Genomic DNA, 22070 nt, shown 5'->3' on the forward strand with positions numbered 1-22070 from the left:
AAAGCAAATAAAAATTTATTTTTTGGGCTTATTAAAATTTCGGAGATTATTTTTATTTTTTGAAAATAGTATACCTTAATAAACTTAAAAAAAAGCATTGGACAGTTTCAATTATTATAAAAAATTGAATTTTCGTATTTAAATAATTTAATTGTGGAAGAACTTTCGGAAAATTATTTAAAATAATTGATTTAGAGATGAAGTTTTGTTGTAAATTAGAGAAAATAATTGAATTCAGGAAGGGTTATAATTGTAATTTTTATAAATTATTAAATTTCATAAATTTTACTCATTTTCCGTAAAATTTCATATTTTCCTGTGAAAAAAATTTTGCCAGGGAAAATCATTTTAATATCAGTAAATTATCAGGGGAATTGATAAATTGAAACTTGTGACCACCCTGATATTGTATTGTTTTTTAGGAAGAGGCTTGTAAATACGCGTGGAATTTATTAACTGATGTTTATGGAATTAATAAAGATCTCTTATACGTGACTTATTATTCCGGCGATGAGAAATTGGGTTTAAAACCTGATTTAGAATGTAAGGATATTTGGCTACGTTTGGGTGTTCCTGAAAATCATATTTTAGCCTTTGGAACTAAGGATAATTTTTGGGAAATGAGTTCAACAGGACCATGTGGTGTTTGTACTGAAATTCACATTAGCGAGGATGTTAATAAACCTGTAAATCTCATTGAACTTTGGAATATAGTCTTCATTCAGCATGAAAGGTTTACTATACATTTATTTACCGTTTATTTATTTATTTACTATATATTTAATAACAATATATTTACTTAGAGTCACGGAAGTAAGAAAATTCAAGGAAAAGTAAGGGAATTTTATAAAAAGTCCTGGAAAAAATTAAATTTTTAGAATTGATAAGAAAATTCTGAATTTTGGTGTCTTTTTTGTTTGACTCATAAACTATGAAATTACCACAAATTTTAATACAAAGCCTTCAATTTTTTCTACTTCTGAAAATAAATTATTTCTAAATAACTCAATTCTTAAAGAACTATCATAAAATTATTACTTAGAAACTATTTAACGAATAATTTCACTTCCATATTTCAAAATTAATTGAATTTTAAAAGAGTTGCTTCTACAATTTTCATAAATAGATGAAATTCAAAAGGTTTCAATTTGAAATTTTAGAAAATTTCAATGTTGAATGAATTTCATTAGAAAGAACTTAAGTAGATTTTTGGAAAATTTTAAGAATTCAAATTTTTCTGAAATTAGTTAAATTTTTTAATATATATATTTAATTAAATAGTAAAACTAATGGATTTATAGAATAATTTTAGTTAAAAACACTTTTAAAAAATGATTGCAGTAATACAATTATTTTCAAAAGTAATAAAATTCTTCGTAGAAATTCAATTGTGTTAAAAAATTTAAAAAAATTCTTGTCAAAATTTCAATTATCTTTGTAAATAATAAAATTCTTCTTCGAAATTCAATTATTCTCAAAAATTTTAATAAAATAAAATTTTCCAAAACAATTTAATTATTTAAAAAAATTTTAATATAATTCTACGCAAACATTTAATTATTTTCATAAATAATGAAAATTTCACAAGAATTCAATTATTTTCGTAAATAATTAAAATTTCAGAGGAATTCAATTATCTACAAATTTTTATAAATTTCTTCGCAATAATTCAATTAGGTATTTTTATAAATAATAAAATGGTTTAGAGGGATTCAATTATTTTCATACGAAAAATGTAATTATTCATAAAAACTTTATTAAAATTCGCCAAAAGAATTCAATTATTTAAAAACTAGCCAAATTATCCGCGCGCAAGCGCGCGGGAATGTTGTATTGCAATGTTCATTGTAAACAATTTCAAGTCATTTTAATTTATGTAATTTTTAAAGAAATACTTATTATGACACACAACTAAAAAACTAATAATTAGAATTAAATTTTCAAATTATATTATATTTTTAAACTTTAAAGTACATAAAAAAAATTTAACAAATTTTGATACTAATTTCAAATTTTACATCAGATTTTCAAAATTGAAAACTTCTTGTACGAGGTAAATTGAATTTCGCAAAAATTGATATTTAATACCTAAATTAAAAATAATCTTCAACTTTCTGAACAAAGAATATAAATAATATTTTTTTTTATAGAATTTTTACTACTTAAATTCGCTAATTTTCAAAAAAATTTCGTAAAAATCAATTATTTAACAAAATTTTATGCAATTTATTTTTTACAATAATTTAATTACTGTCACTAATAATAAAATTTTTCATGAAAAGTCAATTTTTAAAAAAAATTTTTCATTAAATTCTAAGCAAGAATTTAATTATTTTCATAAATAATAAAACTCATCGAAGAATTTCAATTATTTTTATTACTATTTTAAATTAATAATCGAAAAATTCAGTTATTTTCACAAATAAAGTTTTTACACAAGAATTCAATTATTTAAAATAATAAAATTTTCATAATATTTATTATATTTCGAAAAAAATAATTATTTAAAACAATGTTTATAAAATTCTAATGAAGAATTCACTTACTTTCATAAAATTCTTCTCTGTAATTAAATTATTTTTGAGAATAATAATAAAATTCTATTCAAATTAAAAACCATTCAATTATTTTCATAAGTAATAAAATTTATAGCAGGATTTCAATTATTTTTAATACAATTTTACAGGAATTGCTCAAAAATTTTAATTATTCTTAAAAACTTAATTTCAATTCCTCGAAAAAATAAATTATTTAAAAAAATGTTTTTTTTAAATTCTATGGAAGAATTGAATAATTATTTTAAAAAATTTAATAAAATTGTTCGAAAGAAATTAATTGTTTTAAATACGATTTTAATTAAATTTTTTTGAAATAGTTCAATTTTTTAAATTTTATTAACATTTTTCTAAGAATTCAATTATTTACAAGAATAATTTTTCGAAAGAAAAATTATTAAAGATTATTAAAGATAAATAAAAAAATTACCCCCGAAAATTCAATTATTTTGAGGTATTTTAATAAATTTTTTTTCAAAATTCAATTATTTTCATAAATAACAATATTCATCACAATAATTCAATTATTTTAAAAAATAATAAATTTCTTCTTGGAAATTCCATTATTTTAGAAAATTCTAATAAATCGTTTGCAATAATTCTATTATTTTCATAAATAATAAACTGTTTTTTTAGGAATTTAATTATTTTCAAAAAATTTTAATAAAATTTCCCACAGATATTCAATTATTGACAAATTTTTTAATAGAATTCTTTGTAAAATTTAACTATCTTTAAAAACTTTTCGCAATTCAATGATTTTCAATATATACTATTTTCATAAAATTTCCAAACAGAATTCAATTATTTAAAAAATGTTTTGTAAAAATTTAATTCTTTTCATGAATAATAAAAATTTTCATTAATTCAATTATTTAAATTAGAATTTGCATAAAATTATTCGAAAGAAAGGAATTATTTAAAAATATTTATAAAATTCTTCGCAAGAATTAAATTATTTTGAATTCTTTCATGAATAATAAAATTCGTAGCAGAAATTCAATTTATTAGCAGGATAAGAAAAAAGTAAATATTTTTTATCAAAATTAGGAAAAAATCAGGAAAATAAAAAATATGGAATGGAAATTTGGTCAATTTTGTGAAGTGAATAAAACGAGTTTTTTTTCGTTTTTTTTTTGACATTAAAAAAAATAAAAATAACCCACAAAAATTAATATTCAAAACAAACAAATGAATGCAGATAATTTGCTAACGGAAAGGAAACTTACGATTATTATAATGTATATATATTTGTTGATAAAATTATTATTGAAAATTCAATTTTAAGAAACACTCAATTATTCAATAAATTCTTTGCTTTTGTATTTAAATAATTGAATTCTCGTAGAATTTTTTAATAAAAATTGATTTAAAAGTGAATTTTAGTTAAAATTTCAGATAGTAATTGAACATTAAAAGCATTACAGCGTGAATTTTTAGAAATAATTGAATTTTGAAAGGATTTCAAAATAAAATCTTAGAAAATCTGAATTTTTCATACTTTTAACTAACAATTCTGTAGAATCAATTTTTTTGAAAAAATTTAATTGAATTTTTTTTTAAATTATTTAAAATTTTTATCTTCTAATATATTATTTAATTGAAGAATTTGCGAATAATTGAAATTTTTAGTAAAATTGAATTGCAAACAAACGGATTTGAAAATTCTCAAAGAACTTTGTCAAAAATTTTTAAAAACAATTGATTTAAAGAATTTTAGTTAAAAATTCTAGAAAATAATAATTGAATTAAAATGATGAAAATAATTTTGAAGAATTTACTGTTAAAATATTCTTATAATATAAAATAATGATTTAATCACTCGGTCATCTTTAATTATTAGAAAATATTCTTCAAAGTTATTGAATTTCAAAGAGGTTTGAATCTAAAATTTTTGAAAATTTTAATTCACATGGAAAAATATTAATGATTAGATATTTATTTAAATATAAAGTTATTGATTTTTTTGGAATAATTTTACAATATTAGAGAAATTCGTAAATAAATGTAATAGAACAGTTTTTTGAGTATTTAGTTATTTTGAGAGTGAATCAGAATATTCTTTAGGGTCAGGGAAAAAGTCAAAATTTTGTCTGGAAATCAGGGAAAAACAGAATTAAATTTTTAATTTAATTCAACTCTGACTTACTGTATATTATATGTATTTATTTACTATATATATTTATGTTTTACTAATACTACAATTAACAGGATATATTAAATAGAAAATTTAATATTTCATTTTTTAGATTAAATGATGGTAGTATAATTTCCCTACCGAAGCATCATGTCGACACTGGAATGGGTTTTGAAAGATTGGTCGCTACTTTACAAGGAAAAAAATCCAATTATGACACTGATCTTTTTGTACCCTTATTCCAAACTATTCAAAAATTTGCCAAAGCACCGGCTTATAAAGAAAATGAAAATTTGGATGTTAATTATAGAATTTTAGCCGATCACGCAAGAATGGTGACTGTTGCATTAGCTGATGGTGCTCTGCCTGACAACAAGTACGTATATAAATAATTTAAATGAAACGAAAACATTGGGATAAAGTTGTTTTTATTTATTTAAATCAGTTTTTTACAGTTATCAGCTAAACTTGAGTTCTTTCTCTTTCAGTCAAAAATTAAGAAGAGTTTTGCGAAAAGCATTAGACATAAGCAATGAAGTATTTAAGAAAGATGTATTATTACACGAATTAACATTTCACGTCGCTGAAAGTCTTGGAGAAGCATATCCAGAATTGCACAAAAATATCAAACAAGTATTGAGAAAACAAACTATCCTTTCTTTATTAACATTTCATTATTCGGATTATTTTAATTAATTTGTCTTTCTGTTTTTTAGATGCAGCACATAATTGATTACGAAACCCATATGTACTATTCATTAAGAAACACAACTTTTATTAAGTGGAAAAACATGATAGACGGTCAGTGTAAATTAGCATCACTCTCGAATGATGTAACTCCTGGTTTAATTCTCGGCTATCAAGATCTAAAGAAATTTTTATCTGGGTATTGTTTTCCTTATTTATTATTTAAGGAAAATAGATTCTTTTTTGCTTATATTGCTTCCTCATGGAAGAATTTTTTGCTTTTATTATTATAGACAGATTTGTTATAAATTTGTTTTCTAAAATCCCTTTTTTTTAAAGGAAAAAACTTGAGACATTACCGGGAGAATTTGCATTTCGATTGTATGACACACATGGATTGAATGTGAAGATAATTTCAAAATTAGCTGAAGTTGAATCGTTAAAATTTAATGTCAGCGATTTTGAGGAGGAACTTAATAAGGTAAAAGCACGTTCCAAAGCAAGAACGGAGGGAAAAAAGGATATGGAGACAATTTCCGATTTGTCATTGAATTTATTTGAAAAATCTAAAGTTCCAAAAACGGACGATTCGTACAAATATAATTATATTCCCGAGAAGAAGGGTTATTCTTTTCCGACTGTGAAAAGTAAACTATTAGGTTTTATCATTAATGGTAATTTCTAAATTTTGAATTTTTAAAGAACTGTTTATTTAGAAAATAATTTAAAAAACCTAACGAGTAAATCTTAAATAATAATTTTATATTATAAATGTTTTTTTAAAATAATTTTTAAATAATTAAAATTCTCAATCAGTGAAAAATTCTAACATTAAATCTTCTCTCTATATTAATAATCGTGTATTCCGGTAATCTGTTCGCACTTTGAAGTTAGTTGCTGTTTGTTTTTTTGTTTCCAAACTTTTGAAACAATTTTCCTTTTTAAATATTTTCAATTTTAAAATTAATGTACTAAAAATAATTTCATTCATTTCAAGAATGTAATTAACATTTTATTGAAAATAATTTAATTCTTAGCAAGATTTTTATTTAAATTCTTTAAAATCTTTAAAACTAATTGAATTGTTTTGAAGAATTTATGTATTTCAATTTTCTTGAAAATAATGGAGTTTTTTAAAAATAATTTTTACTGAAAATTTTGAAAGTAATTGATTTTTATAAAGATTTTATTTTAAGTTTTTATTTTAATCGTGTTAATTGTAATTAATAATCGTCCTATTAAATAATATTAACATTGTTCATAGAAAATTAAATTCATTCAAACAATTTTATTAGATTTTTTGTAAATAATTACATTTTTTTTAAGAATTTCATTAAATTTCGTAAAAATAATGTAATTTTTTAAAATAATTTTAATTGGAAATTTTAAAAATAATTAAAATTTACAAAGAATTTTATTAAAAAGTAAAAACTTTTGAGAACAATTGAATTGTTGACAAAAATTTTATTACAGTTTTTAAAAATAATTTAACATGTTAGAGAAATTTTATTAAAATTCTCTTGAATATAATTGAATTTTTTTCTAGAAATTTTATTAAAATTTTATTTAAAATAATTGAATTTAAATAATATTTTTTAAAATAATAATTTATTCTTTCGAGAAATTTTATTAAAATTGTATTAAAATATTAAAAATAATTGAATTCCTCCGAAATATTTTATTATTTATGAATATATAATTGAATTCCTTTAAAGAATTTTTTGATTTATGAAAGTAATTGAATTCTTGCGGAGGATTTTATAATTTATTCATAAAAATAATTTATTTGTTTCGAAGAATTTTATCTGAATTTTTTGAAGCAATTTTATTAAAAATTTTGAAAATAATGATTTTTTTAAAAAGAATTTCATCAAAATTGTTAAAAATAATTGAATTGCTCTAAAAAATTATTATTTAATTATTATTATTTAAATTATTATTTGTGAGAATAATGAAATTCTTGCGAAAAATTTTATTTAAATTTTCTAATAATAATAAACAATAATATTTAATATTATGTACTTAATTAGTGAATTCTTTAAGTTTTGAATCTGTAATCATTAAAAAATTGATTTTTATTCTTGAAAATATAAAATTTTTTAATTTACAAAATAATCGTAAATGGAATACTGCGTTCCGCCCGCTGGCGCGCGTATAATTTTCTAGTTTCTTTATAAATTTAACAAAAATCTATATAAAAGTTATTATATAATTTGTTAGGTTCATTAAGTTATTTTTTAAACATCTAAATGTTTATTATTTAATTTATCAAATTCTTAAAGTTCAGATTTGTTTTGTTTTGTAGGTAAATTGAAGATTTCTCCGGAAGTAAATAATTGCCATTTGGAAAAAGATGAATTAAGGCAATCAGAAGTCTATATTGTTTTGGATAAAACTCCTTTTTATGTTAATGAGGGAGGCCAAGCTTTTGATAACGGTTTTATTCAAATTAAAAATCTTCTTTTCGATATTTACGAAGTGAGAAAAATTCGCGGTTACGTTTTTCATGTGGGACATCTTATTAATAACGATTCTAGGTATTTTAAATTTCACTTTTAATATTAAAAAAATGAATTGTGATTATTAATTACAAAATTTCTATTTTTGTCTCATTATTTAAATCATCTTTATAAGTGTTTATAATTCTTTTTTTAAATCACAATCTTTTAGATCACATTTTTTTAAATCACAATTTTTTGAATCGCAATTTTTTAAATCACAATTTTTTGAATGACAATTTTTTTAAATTACAATTTTTAAAAATGTTAAATTTTATTAAAATTGTTTTTGAATAATTTTCAGAAAAATTCCTTTGAATGAATTGGAGCTCAATATTAGAAATGAAGAAATCTCTCAAGTTTGGATAAATTCAAGAAGAAGATTAAGTATTATGAGAAATCACACGGCGACTCATTTATTAAATGCAGCGCTTAGAAGAGTTTTGCCAACAATTGAACAACGTGGCAGTTATGTGGAAAAAGATAAATTAACATTTGAGTGCAGTGTATTTGGTCAAAAACTGAATAACGAGCGAATCACAAAAATTGAAAATCTTGTAAATAAATGCATTGAATCCGATGTACCGGTTCAAAGGAAAACTGTCAATATGTCAGAAATGATGATGGAAGATGATCTCAGAATAATACCCGGGGAAATGTATCCAATGACTGGAATTAAAATCACCTCGATTGATAGTCCGGATTTAAAATCAAAGTAAGCTCAAAAAAAAGAAAAATATTCACATGTACAAATTATTGATTTTAAATTATTCTTTTGAATTTCAGAGAAGCTTGTTGTGGAACTCATGTTCATAGAACTTCAATTTTGGATCATTTTTGTATTTTATATCTTAAGTCACAAGGGAAAATTAGTGTTACAATTGAAGCGGCAACTGGACCATTTACGCGGTACATTCGCTTGTCGGGAGAACAATTAAGAGACAAAGTACTAGGACTAGAAGAAGCATTGAGTGATAAAAATGCAAATCTTGATGTTATAGCAGACACAATTAATAATTTGAATCAAAATTTATCGCTAAGGAAAGATAAAAGATTAATAAGCTTTGTTGTTTATCGAGAATGTCAAGACAAACTTTCAGAGTTATCGAAGAAAATGGAAACCAGAGGAAGGGGAAAATTAAGGTATAGTTTCATTAAAATTAAAAGTAAATTAGATTAGAATTCAATTTAAAAATATAATTAATAGTGAATGTTACGCGCGTAACGCAATATTCAATTTTTTATTATTATGAAAATTAAAATTTTTTTATTTTTAAATAGGGGAGACTGGGGCGAAAAGTTAAATTGTGAAAACAGTTAAAATTCATTATCTTTCGAACGGAAATAGTTAGAGCATTGCAATTTTAATTATAGAAGGGTGTTATCACCCTAAATAAATGTCCGGAGTTATGTGACATTCTGCTAATTTTTGTGGTGTCCATATTTAAATTTTTTTTTCACCCTACTTTTGAAAATTTTTTCGTAAAAGAAAATATCAACTTTTAAGTATATTTTTTGCATTTATTCTCACCGCGATTTTTTTACTTCATTATTTGGGTCCCCTGAAGAGATACCTAAAGGTATTTGCTAAATATCTTTAGTCAGATTTTTATATTTGTTGTTAAAGCCAAAAACGCACCCTGGGGCGAAAAGTTAAATAATAATATATATTGATATAAAAATATTTGCATCTAAACGGATTCAATACAATTTCAATAAAATTTCTCAAATGAATAGATTTTTTTAAATTTTAAGAAAATTCTTCACAAGAATTATTCAATTATTTTCAAAATTATTAAAATTCTTAAAAAATTCAAATACTTTCATAAATAATAATTCTACAGAGGAATTCAGTTATTTTGAATAGAATTTTAATGAAATTTCACGGAAAGTTTCTATTATTTAAAAAAAAAATTTGTAATCAATTCAATTATTTCCAAGAGTTTAAATAAAGTTCTTTAAAAGAATTCAACTATTTTCAATAAAATTTCTCGAAAGAATTGAATTATTTTCAAAATTTTTTATAAAATTCTTCGAAATAATAGAATTTTTTTTTAATTTCAATAGAATTCTTCATCAATTATTTTCATCATTAATAAAATTTTCCTCAGAGATTTAATTAATTTTCATAAATAATTAGATTCTTTTTAGTAATTCAATTATTTTTAGAAAAAAACTTAAAGCAGAATTTAAATTATTTTTAATACAATTTTTATTGAATTTCTTGAAAAATGCAATTATTTTCTAAAAATTTTATTAAAATTCATCGAAAGAATTCAATTATTTAAAAATGTTTTATAAAGTTCTTTGCAATAATTCAATTATTTTTAATGAATTTTAATAGAATTCTTCACAAGTATTCAATTATTTTCATAATTAATAAAATTCTTTTCAAGAATTCAATTATTTTGAATAGAAATTTAAGGAAGTTCCTCGAATAAAATTCAATTATTTCAATTATTAATAAATTTCTTCGTAAGATTTCAATTATTCTCATAAATTCTCATAAATAATAAAATTCATAAAAAATAAAAGTCACAATTATTTTCAAAAATAAATTTAAAATTCTTTGTATGAATTCAATTATTTTCAACACAATTTCAACTGAAATCCTCCAGAGAATTTAATTATTTTCAAAAATTCATATAAAATTCTTTGAAACGAATCAATTGTTTTGTAAATTTTAATAAAATTCTTCAAGAAAATTCAATTATTTTCAAAACTGATGATAAAATTGTTTATAAGAACTGAATTATTTTTAAAAATTCAAATAAAATTTTTCTGATTAATTCTATTAATTTAAAAAATTTTAATTTAATTTTAATTTAATTCCTGATGGGAAGAATGTAATTATTTTTAAAAATTTTCATAGAATTCTATGCAAGTATTAAATTATTGTTTCAGATTCAAAACCGTAGAAAGTTACGAAAAATTAACGCAAAATTATGGAAAATAAATTAATTTGTAAATTTTTCTTACAAATATTGTATCAAAAAACTTATTCTCTAAATATGAATTAGTAAACATTTGATTTAATTAGAACAAAAGAAATTTGGAAACAATTAAGTTTTTAATTCTACAGAGAACAAGACATTAAAATAAATAAAATCCAGTTTTTCTTGAAAAATGAATTCAAAAAAACCGCATTTGACCGTATTTTGCATTAATAAAAATAAGCTTTCCTATAATAATTTATGAATAATATAGATTAATATATTTAATTAAATATAATTAAAATTATATTTAAATAATTAAAATATAATTTTAATCTAATAATAAAAATTTTGTAATCTTTTAGGGAATATTTAGAGACAAAAATTAAAGAAGAACAGAAGTCTAATAATTTACCTTTTGTGATACTTCATTTAAGAGTCGACGATTATGAATTTAATGGACTGCCTTTGAGTAAATTAGATGTCATAACAGACGTTCCAACATTAATTATTTTAAGCAGTGATACAGCAGTCAAAGCCAGATGCATGGTTCCAAAGGTAATTATAAATATTCATGAAACTTCATTTCTACCTAATTAAAAATTTGTTAAAATTAATTAATTCCAATTTATCTAGGAAATATACTCGGATTCATTTAACGCAGATGTTTGGACAAAACCATTATTACAATTATTCAAAACTTCTAAATATTACCAGACGAATAAAAATTCAAATTTAATTTGTGGAATGTCAATGCAAAAGATGTCAAGAAGAAAATCGGAAATGCTTATTCAATCTGCTTTAATTAAAACAAAAGAAATTGCGCATTTATACTTTGATAATAATTTTGATAAAATGAAAGCAAATAAAGTCGAAAAATAGTAAAATATTCAATTTATTTTCCATTTTAAAATGTTAACAATATTTCCCTTAATTTGAGGTACCTCCGAATGTCCAGCGAGTCATATTTTTTTTTTCATTAAAAAATTCCGTAAAATTAATTTTCCAATTTCCCTAAACGCTGAATATATCTCCAGAAAGAAAAATAAATTGCTATAATTAATAAATTTAAAAAAATATTTATAATATTTTTCATTAACTATTTTCACTAGTATTTTTCTCTAGATTTTTTGCTATGTTCTCTTTATAAAATGTTTTTAACGCTCTCCATTGAGCTGTGTGAATTAAAATATGTTCTCTTTTACTTCTTATATGATCTATTGCAGTTTCCGGCGTCCAGGCGTGTTTCTAAAAAAATTTGTTTTATGTAAAGTATAAAAAATGTCAGAAAAGAAAATTAAAATTCAAAATTATTAAAATTATATTAATATTATTCAATTATGCAAACCTTCATAAGATAACAGCCAACTAATGTTGCACTTCGAGTTCTTCCTGCTTTACAATGAATATAAACGGTTGCCTTTGGTTTTAATGGATCACAATTTTCATTGATTTGATTTTTTTGAAATTTATTAATAAACTCGACTCCTCTTTGCAACATTTCTTGACAGGGAGTTTCGAAAATATCTACTGTTGGAAGTTGTAAAAAATTTACGCCATGCTTCTTCCATTCCTGAAATAATTTCATTAACAAATTAATAATAGCTTAAACATAATAAAAAGAAAAAATAACAAAAATGTCCCACAGATTATTTTTCAAATGTAACTAGCAAAACTAAACGCCCGTGCAATTTTTGTTGCCATTGTTACTTTCCAAGATTTGTTTTTTGAAATTTCATGAAAATTCTTCATTTTTTAAAAAATATAATTTTTCTAATAGTTTTTCTTTAAATTTAATTATTTGAACAACTCGTATAGAAATAGCCAAGATATTTTTAACAGCAACTTTAAATATTTTTGATTAAATAATTGAACTTTATTAAATTCAATTATTTTCCAAATTTTTAATTAGAATTCTTCACAAATACGATTATATTTTAAAATAATTTTCAAAAGTAAACAAATAAAATTTTAATTACATTTTTTCAAGAAACAATTTTTCGAAATTTCTGAATTAAATTATTCAAAACTTCAGTACTTTTTGTTAAACAAAAATTAAAAAACTTATTATTTATTTTTCGACAGGAATTAAAATTTCATCCTAATTTCAACGAAAAACCTTTTGAAATTGAATTATTTCTAAAAATTACAATTGTTATTCATCCAAAATTCAATTATTTTTTTAGAATTTTTGAATAAAATTATTGAAAAACTTTAAGAATTTGTAAAAAAAAACAAATTTAATCAATAATTTTTTTAAATAAAATTTTTTTTAAAATTTAATTAATTCCTAAAATTTCTGTTATAAAGCTTTAAATATTCAATTATTTTCTAAAATTTAACTGAATTTTTTTTTATAAATTGCTATCAGAATTCAACGACAAGAATTGAATTATTTAAATAGAATAATTTTTGTAAATTCATAAAATAATGTATTTTCAAAAATCCAATTATATTTATAGATAATGTTTAAAGATGAACAAATAAAATTCATTAAAATAGGTATTAAATTTATTTCAATGAAATTTGACAAAATTTTCAATAGTTTCAATTTTTTAAAATTATTTTAGGAAATACAATAATTTGTAAAAAGTTTTAATTACATTTTTTTAAGAAACAAATTGTTTCGGAATTTCAACAAGAATTAAAATTTCATATAATTTCAATGAAAAACCTGTTGAAATTTAATTATTTCTAAAAATTGCTTGATTAATAATTTTTTTAAATAAAAATTTAAATATTTTTATACTTTTTCTTCACTTAAATTTTCAAGGAATTTATTTTAAAATCTTTTAAATTTTACTTAATTCCTAAAACTTTTTTTACAACGCTTTAAATATTCAATTATTTTCTAAAATTTTAACTCTAATTTTTTTAAAATCAATGTCTATCAGAATTCAACTACGAATAGAATTATTTAAATAGAATAATTTTTGTAAATTCATAGAATAATGTATTTTTAAAAATCCAATTATAATATTTATAGCTAATTTTTAAAGATGAAAAAATAAAATTCTTTAAAATATGAAATTTTACAAAATTTTCAATTGTTTCAATTTGTTTAAATTATTTTCGAGAATTCAAGTATATCTTCAAAAAATTTTAATTACTATTTTTCAAAAATCTAATTTTTTCAAAATTTCCAAATGAAATCTTTCAAATTGAAATCATTTTTGTAAAATAAACATTTAAATACTTATTGTTCTTTATTTACTTAAAATTTCGAAATACTGTCAATGCAAAACCATTGAAAACATTTTTTATGAAAATTTAGACTGCAAGTCGTCTAAAATTCAATTATTTTTTTAGAATTTTTGAATAATATTATTCAAAACTTTTAATTTTTAGGGAAGCTAACAAATTAATAAATTTTTATATTTAAATATTCTTATACTTTTACAGCAATTAGAATTTCAAAGATTGAAATTTAATTATTTCTGAAGAATCCTACTTTTACACATTCAAATAGAATAATTTTTGAAGATGAAAAAATAAAATTCTTTAAATAAATAAAGAATAATAAATAAATAAATAAATAAAATCTTTAAAATTCTTTAAAATATAAAATTTTACAAAATTTTTAATTGTTTTAATTTTTGAAAATTATTTTCTGGTACCTCTTTATTGAGTTTTTGAAATTGTGGTCAAATTTTCTTACTCCACTTATTTTATTATTCACAAATTAACTGTCAAACTTTAGAAGAACAATTCAAACTATAAAACAAAAAATTGGAATAAAACAACACTAACTTCACGTGTTGACAGATTATGTCGATTGTTATAATATAATAATAATAGGTTAAAAATAACAAAAAAGTCCCAGCATAGATTACTTTTCTTTTCAAATATAATATTTACCTCTCCATTATTTGAAAAAAGTGTCAATTCATAATCTTCGTTCATGGAAATTACAGCCTTAACATTTTCTTCAGCTATTAACTAGAAAAATAGATAAAATTCATTAAAATTCATTTATTTAAAATGATGAAATTCTTAACGAGTTGAGTGAATTTATAATTAATATTACGATATATTTTTTTTACATTTTATACATATTAATGGAGTTATATTAATAAATGATGAATTAAACAATATAAAAATTATTATAAACTATTAACAATAATTATTATTATTTTTTAAAATTTATTTCACAGTACAAACTATCAAAAAAGATTAAATTGTTTACCTGTTTTGTCATTCCTCGAAAAGGTAAAGCACCCAGGATAACGGTATCATCAATTCTATCAAACCATCTTCTCGCTGATACTTTTTCCATTACAACATTATAAAATAGCGAAGGATAAAATGTCACTCTTGCAAACATTTTTAAATCACTTTTAATTAGATTAATTAAAGAAAATATTCTTGCAGGAATCATTCATTCAATAGGAACTACACTTGAGCACAACAACACGTTTCTTTTCGTGCTTTTTTCAGGCAGCTCAAATATGTATGACGAAATATACGAATTTCCGGAATTTTTTTAAATAACGGTGTTTCCTATTCTTAAATTTTATTTTCAGTTACAAAGAATAAATTTCATGAGTCTTTGTCCAAAGATCAAGTCAAAAGTTAAGGTCACGTCAAATCTCATAGACAATTTCTATTTTAAAAGTCATAAGTATTTTCTCTGAAAGAAAAAAATGTAGTGTGTTGTTGTTGTTACACTTTGAACCTAACCTATAAATAAACCCATTGAAAGTTACTCCATATATTCTCCATAGTTGTGTGAAAGTATTAAAAATAAACCAAAAAGATAAAATAAAAATAAAATTTTCAAATATGTGAATAGTTATATTAATATATAATTAACAAACTATTACAATCGTTTTAAAATTTGTTTAAAAAATAAATATTTTTCTACTGTAATTTAATTTTTTGCGCGAAAAATGTTTCATGTTGGCTAGCATGATGGCAGCCTGTTTGTTTGATGTTTTTTAGTTTTTGTTGTTTACGTCATGGCGCTAGTGTCGCTAACAAAAAATAAACTTATTGTAGTGCGCGAACCGCAAGTTTTTTGTATATTTTAGTGAAAAATATCACTAAAAAGTGTTTGTTTTCTAATAAAATAAGTGTAAATTAACGTAGAATTTCTAGCTATGTTATACCAAACAATTTGAATCGTTTATAAACGCTTAAAACTTCAAGCGACTAAGTCAACGTTTTGTTATGTTCAACATTTACTGCCATCAGATTACTAATATTTTAAGGATTTTAATATTTTAATCTACTTATTTTTGAAGAACAACGTATTATTATTGAAAATATTACTCATTACCCTTGAAGGATATTTTTTCTTGGTGAGTCAAATACCATTACGTTTAGTAATTTTTTATTTTTAAGGTTATGTTAGGATTAACCGACAAATCATTTTTTGCTCCATTTTTTATGCGGATTTTACAGGGAAAAAAAATTCTTTGAAAGTCAATTTCTAATCAGTAGAAAGTATTTAGTATATCTATAATCAAATTTTCCTCTTTCACTATTTTTTATTAATTTTCTAAAAATATTTTTCTCTTTGACGATGAATTTGGTATATCATTAAAGTTAGTTTTTACTCAAAAAATGTTTTACTGTGCTAAAAAAAGTCCTAAAAAATTAATTTGTGAAAGTAAACATTTCTTAATTTTTTAAATTATGTAAGTATATTTTTTTTTACGTTTTTTTGAAAATTGAAAGAAAATCAATATACAATAAAAAATTATGTAAACAACAAAAGGTATGGAAATAAATATATTGTTTAAATACGATTTTTTTTGTCAATTTTATTTTTTATTTGAATTATTATTTTATATTTAAATTTCATTGAATGTGAAAAATGTTTGACGCTATTTAAGCGTTATTAAATGAAAATTACCTTTAATCTCACAGTGGTAGTTTATGAGACTCCATAAAAGGAATGATTACTCTTAGAGGAAAACTGAAAAAGGATGCAGATGTTTCTAATTCAAAAAACAAAGATCTGAATTATAAACGTATATCTGTTCGAGATAAACTACTGGTCAAGGAGGTAAATATTTCCATTAAATATTAATTAAATTTTTATTCAAATATTAATTATGTTCATATGAAAGTAATTAACTATTAGGACAAGTTTTCGATATTTTTTGCCAGTATTTCTTATTGTTTTTAGGTTCAAGAAATGGAGCAAACTTTACCAAGCACTTGTAAAGTTTCCTTTAATGATCCTCATCGGCTTCATGAATTTAATCTTTTAATAACCCCTGACGAAGGATATTGGTGTGGCGGACGCTTTTGCTTTCATATATTTATACCCGAAGAATATAACATGATCGTACGTTATTTTATTTATACTTCCATTCAATATTTTTATCTTCACGAGATATTAACAGGGTTGCCACAAAAATTTAATTTTTTCTTTCCCTAACTTTTCCCTCATTTTCAGACAAAATTCCAACTTTTTCCCTGACCCTAAAGAATATTCTGATTCACTCTAAAAATTATTAGATACTCAAAAAATGTTCTTTTACATTTATTTACAAACTTTTTCAAAAGTAGAATTATTTAAAAATATCAATAACTTCATTTTTAAATAAATATTTAATCATTATTATTTTTTCAAAAGAATTCAAATTTTCAAAACATTCAAATTCAAACCTTTGTGAAATTCAACAACTTGTAAGAATATTATTATAAAACATGAAGATATCGATCACTCCGAGTCTTCGACTCGGAGTGCTCGATTTTTTCATGTTCTTTAATAATTAAAGATGATGGAGTAATAAAATCATTAATTTATATTATAAGAATATTGTTACAGTAACTTCATTAAAATTATTTTCATCATTTCAATTCAATTATTATTTTCTAGAATTTTTAACTAAAATTCTTCTTTAAATAAATTATTATTTTCTAGAATTTTTAACTAAAATTCTTCTTTAAATAAACTATTATTTTCTAGAATTTTTAACTAAAATTCTTCTTTAAATAAATTGTGACGCGTCGCGAAGAAAAGCACCTAAGAAGCAAAAAACCGATTTTCGGATTATGATTGTTTCAGATAAATTAAAGATTACTTTTTAACTATCTGAACTCAAAATTAATTTTTATCAAATGCTTATCTGAAATACTTTCGTAATAATGATTTACAAAACAGAAATTCGTGCTAAGAGTTGATTTTCTATTTTCTTTTTTCCTCCACCTGTAAAATTTTCGATATGCTTCTTAGGTGCTTTTCTTCGCGACGCGTCACAATTATTATTAATAATTTTTGATAAAGTTCTTTGAGACTTTCCAAATCCATTTGTTTACAATTGATTTTTAATAAATTTCGATTATTTGGAAATTTTTCAATTTAATATATATTAGAAAATAAAAACTTCAAATAATTTAAAAAAAAATTCACTTAACAGGATTGTTTAGTTAATAGTATGAAAAATTCAGATTTTCAAATTTGAAACCTTTTTATCAGAAAATTCGACGAGAATTCAAATATTTAAATAGGTACAAAAATAAATAATTTATTGAATAATTGAATGTTTCTTAAAATTGAATTCTCATAAAGAATTTTATTAACAAATTTTTAAATAATTGAATTCTTTTGACAAATTTTGAAAAAAATTTTAAGATTAATTAGGTATATTTTTCGAGGAATTCGATTAAAAATGTATTAAATAATAATTGAAATTATGCAACGAGTTTTATTATTTAAAAAAATAATTGAATTCCTGAAAGGTATTTTATTATTTATGAAAATAACTGAATCCCTGTAAACAATTTTATTATTTATGAAAATAATTGAATTCCTGTGAAATTTTTATTATTTATGAAAATTATAAACGCAACTCTTATATTATTATTTAAATAAAACTATTGTTTAAATAATTTATAAGAAATAATTTTATTTCTTATAAAATTTTCTTAGTTCTTCATGAATTAACTTATTTTAAATGAATTATTCTCATAAATAAAAAAATTGAAGGTTTTGTATTAAAATTCGTGGTAATTTTATAGTTTATAAGGCAAACAAACAGACACCAAAATTCAGAATTTTCTTATGAATAATTCTAAATTTTTAATTTTTTCCATAAATTCCCTGACTTTTCCCTGACCTCTGGCAAACCCGATTAAGTTTATAAATATAGTATTTTAATTATTAATTTAATATTTTTTAGCCACCGAATGTTAAATGTTTAACAAAATTATGGCATCCCAATATTAGTGAAGATGGATCCGTTTGTCTTTCGATTTTAAGAGAAAGTAATTTAGACGGTCTAGGTTGGGCCCCAACTAGAAAACTTCTCGATGTTGTTTGGGGTTTAAATTCTTTATTTACTGTAAGTTTTGCCCCTCTTTTTCTACTTTTTTATTAATTAATTAAAATCAATTGGTTTTAATTAATGAATTGGCTATTAATTCTACTTTTTATTGGAAATTATTACAAATTTAATCTATTTTTTTGCGCAGGACCTACTGAATTTCGACGATCCATTGAATAAAGACGCTGCCGAATTATTCATTAAAGATAAAGAAGCATTTGGAGTAAAAGTAAAAGAATATCTCAATCATTATGCAAAAAGATGATTAAAATGGCAAAATAATTGTACATTTATCAGATTTTTTTCTCCGAAAATCACTGTTTCTGCCAAAACTTATTTTCAAGTTTTGCACCGTTACTGCCTTTTTATATGAAGGATTGATAATTATACGTAAAAAAAACCATTTTTACATCCTTCATTAAAACGTATAAAGTATTATGATCCTTTAAAAATTAGTATTTCTAAAAGTATGGCAGAGTTTTAGAAAATAACTTATTGCTGAGTGCACAATATATTTATCAATTTTTTTTTTCATGAAAGCATGCAAAATGGCAGGGATAAATTAAACTTGTAAATAAAGAACATATTTAAATAATAAATTAAAACAAAAATTCTGAATTTCGAAAAGAAAACTTTTAAAATAAACAAAAAATGGAAATTAAATTGCTTTTTTTTCTTTATTACGTGATATTAATTTGTAATATTACTTGCACATTAGTTGTTTTTTTTGATAAAATTGCATCTGAATTATTATCAAATGACAAAAAACACACGTAATAACTGCAAGTTATAACAAATAAATAATAACAAAATCAAAGAAATTCTCACGATCCTTTAAAAAGTGTAATTTTTTTTTTGTTCACTGACTTCCGTTAAAATTGACTTTTCCTTTACATTCACTCTATAATAGTTAAATCTTTCTTTTACATTCGGAAAATTTCATTCAATCATATTCTCAATATCTTTCACAACAGACTAGACTCATGGACTATAAACATTATTCAATAAATAAATAAATACGTGATTTTTGGAAAATCTCATTATACTAGATCTTAAAATGTGGTAAACAATTCATCTTGTATGCTATTCGATCTTATTAATTGTCTCGTCGATCCAAAAACCTCTGATAAACTCTCGCTGTGTGTTGCCAATTTTTGTTTCTCTTGATGATATTCGTCAGAATAATTTTTCAATCGATTGCCAAGAAATACGGCTCTCTCGCGTTTTCTAATCATGAATTCGGTTGGGACCAACCATCTGTGCTCTTGACACTCCTCCGCTGTTGGTCGTTTACTGAAAAAGAAATAGAAAATTATTCTTTTAGAATAGTAAAGATTTCACACTCATTACTAAAATCTACTATTTATTACTTTTAATTTTTTTCTATTTACATATTTAGATACTTTTCTTTAGATTTGTGCCTTTTTTCTTCCTTTTTTTGAGAATTTGCACTACTTGAAACCCTCTAGTAGTTGAAATAAAATTAATATTTATTTCCTTAAAAATATTTAGAAATTCAGGAAGTACCGATTTATCTTGTTGAAAAACTTAAATTGTCTTTGAATTTCCTTTTTTAGCTTGAAAAATTTTACAACCACCATAAAGAGGAACAATATTTCAGAAAAAATCAATTATTTTATCAGTTATTCAGTTTTGCATTTAAGTAATAAAATTCTCGTAGAATTTTGTGATAAGAATTGACTTAAAAAAGTATTTCAATTTAAATTTTAAAAAATAATTAAATACTTAGAGCGTTATAGTAGAAATTTTTAGAAATAATTAGATTTTAAAAGGTTTTAAAATTGAAAATAAAAATATTAACTTCAATTTTTAAATAATTTTTTAAATTCACTTATTTATTTAAAAAAAATTTAATAAAATTTATCGCGAGAATTCAATTATTGTTAAAAAATAATAAAATAGAGGAATTCAATTATTTTCAAAAATCTAAAAAAATCTTTGAAACAATTCAATTATTTTAAAAAATAATAAAATTCTTTGAAACAACTGCATTATTTTCAAAAATAATAAATTTCTTCTATTATTTTCAAAATATCTATCTAATAATATTCTTTAAAACAATTCAATTATTTTCATATAATACAATTCTTTGAAAGAATTTAATTATTTTCAAAAAATTTATTTAAATTCCTTTCTTGAAAGAATTTAATAAAATAAAATATTCTTCGCAGAAATTCAATTTTTTACAATAAAATTTCAATACAACTGTTCTCTCGATTATTTTCAATAAGGAACCGTTCAAAAAACACAACGCTACTTTTCGGAAATTTGGACCCCCCCCCCCCCTCCCCTAAAAAACGTTACGTATTTTTTGAACGGCCCCTAATTTCAATAAAATTCTTTTAAAAAATATAATTTTTTTTAACATAATTTTAGAAAATTTCAAATATTTTTAATATTATCATTTCGTCGGAGCTACTGCAATACCGCGTTAAATCTTCTTAAAATTATTAACTAATTAATAAAAATTGTAATCGTAACTCTTTTTATTATTTTTCAATTATTAAAATCAAATTCTATGAAAGTTCGACTTTTTTAAAAGTCTGTATATTTTTTCAGAATTTTAAATAAAATTATTCAAAACTTAGATATAATTAAAAAAAATTTATAATTATTAATTTCTTCACAGGGATTGGAAATTTTTAAAAATTTATTTCTAAACGTTGTGAAATTCAATTAATTTTGAAAATTGCAACTTCTTTTTTAATTAAAATCTCTTTTAAATTAATTATAATTAATAATTTGAAGAAAGTTATTTTAAAATTTTCAATAACATTTTTCGAAAAATTCAATTATTTTCGAAAGTTTTAATAAATTCTTCGAAACAATTCAATTATTTTTATAAATATTAAAAATTCTTTGCAAGAATATTAAATTGTTTTTATAAATAATAACATTCTTCTGTAGAATTCAATTATTTTTTTTTATAAATAGTAAAATTCGTTGCAGGAATTCAATTA

At 21.4% G+C, this 22070-nt stretch overlaps 4 protein-coding genes across 9 annotated transcripts in view; 2 read left to right on the forward strand and 2 right to left on the reverse strand.

The window, feature by feature from the left end:
* Nucleotides 1–422: 422 nt before the first annotated feature.
* LOC122504644 (alanine--tRNA ligase, mitochondrial-like) lies at nucleotides 423–11699 on the forward strand (the record flags this gene model as incomplete). The annotated part of the gene is made up of 10 exons (XM_043615836.1): nucleotides 423–733; nucleotides 4805–5068; nucleotides 5181–5325; nucleotides 5409–5578; nucleotides 5719–6053; nucleotides 7685–7916; nucleotides 8182–8592; nucleotides 8664–9020; nucleotides 11176–11368; nucleotides 11447–11699. Coding segments are annotated over 10 exons (2664 nt in total), but the record flags the coding sequence as incomplete, so codon positions are not given.
* On the reverse strand, nucleotides 11690–15479 carry LOC122504649 (phosphatidylglycerophosphatase and protein-tyrosine phosphatase 1). Its single transcript, XM_043615842.1, has 4 exons — nucleotides 14997–15479; nucleotides 14669–14749; nucleotides 12159–12383; nucleotides 11690–12058 (listed from the first exon to the last, which is right to left on the reverse strand). The coding sequence occupies exons 1-4, from the start codon at nucleotides 15186–15188 to the stop codon at nucleotides 11906–11908; spliced, it is 651 nt and encodes a 216-aa protein (XP_043471777.1). The 5' UTR covers nucleotides 15189–15479; the 3' UTR covers nucleotides 11690–11905.
* A 291-nt stretch (nucleotides 15480–15770) lies between these two features.
* LOC122504686 (NEDD8-conjugating enzyme UBE2F-like) lies at nucleotides 15771–19639 on the forward strand. The gene is made up of 5 exons (XM_043615897.1): nucleotides 15771–16110; nucleotides 16682–16820; nucleotides 16944–17105; nucleotides 18946–19107; nucleotides 19238–19639. The coding sequence occupies exons 2-5, from the start codon at nucleotides 16710–16712 to the stop codon at nucleotides 19352–19354; spliced, it is 552 nt and encodes a 183-aa protein (XP_043471832.1). The 5' UTR covers nucleotides 15771–16110; nucleotides 16682–16709; the 3' UTR covers nucleotides 19355–19639.
* A 108-nt stretch (nucleotides 19640–19747) lies between these two features.
* The window catches only part of LOC122504684 (obscurin), an 86193-nt gene continuing 83870 nt past the window's right edge, over nucleotides 19748–22070 (reverse strand). For all 6 annotated transcript variants that reach the window (XM_043615893.1, XM_043615889.1, XM_043615890.1 and 3 more), the window contains one exon: nucleotides 19748–20382. In XM_043615893.1, the coding sequence (XP_043471828.1) occupies nucleotides 20142–20382 (241 nt within the window). In that variant the 3' untranslated portion in view covers nucleotides 19748–20141. The remainder of the gene's footprint in view (nucleotides 20383–22070) is intronic.

This window comes from Leptopilina heterotoma, unplaced genomic scaffold (genome assembly GCF_015476425.1).
Source record: "Leptopilina heterotoma isolate Lh14 unplaced genomic scaffold, ASM1547642v1 Lhet_31, whole genome shotgun sequence".
Lineage (NCBI taxonomy): Eukaryota > Metazoa > Arthropoda > Insecta > Hymenoptera > Figitidae > Leptopilina > Leptopilina heterotoma.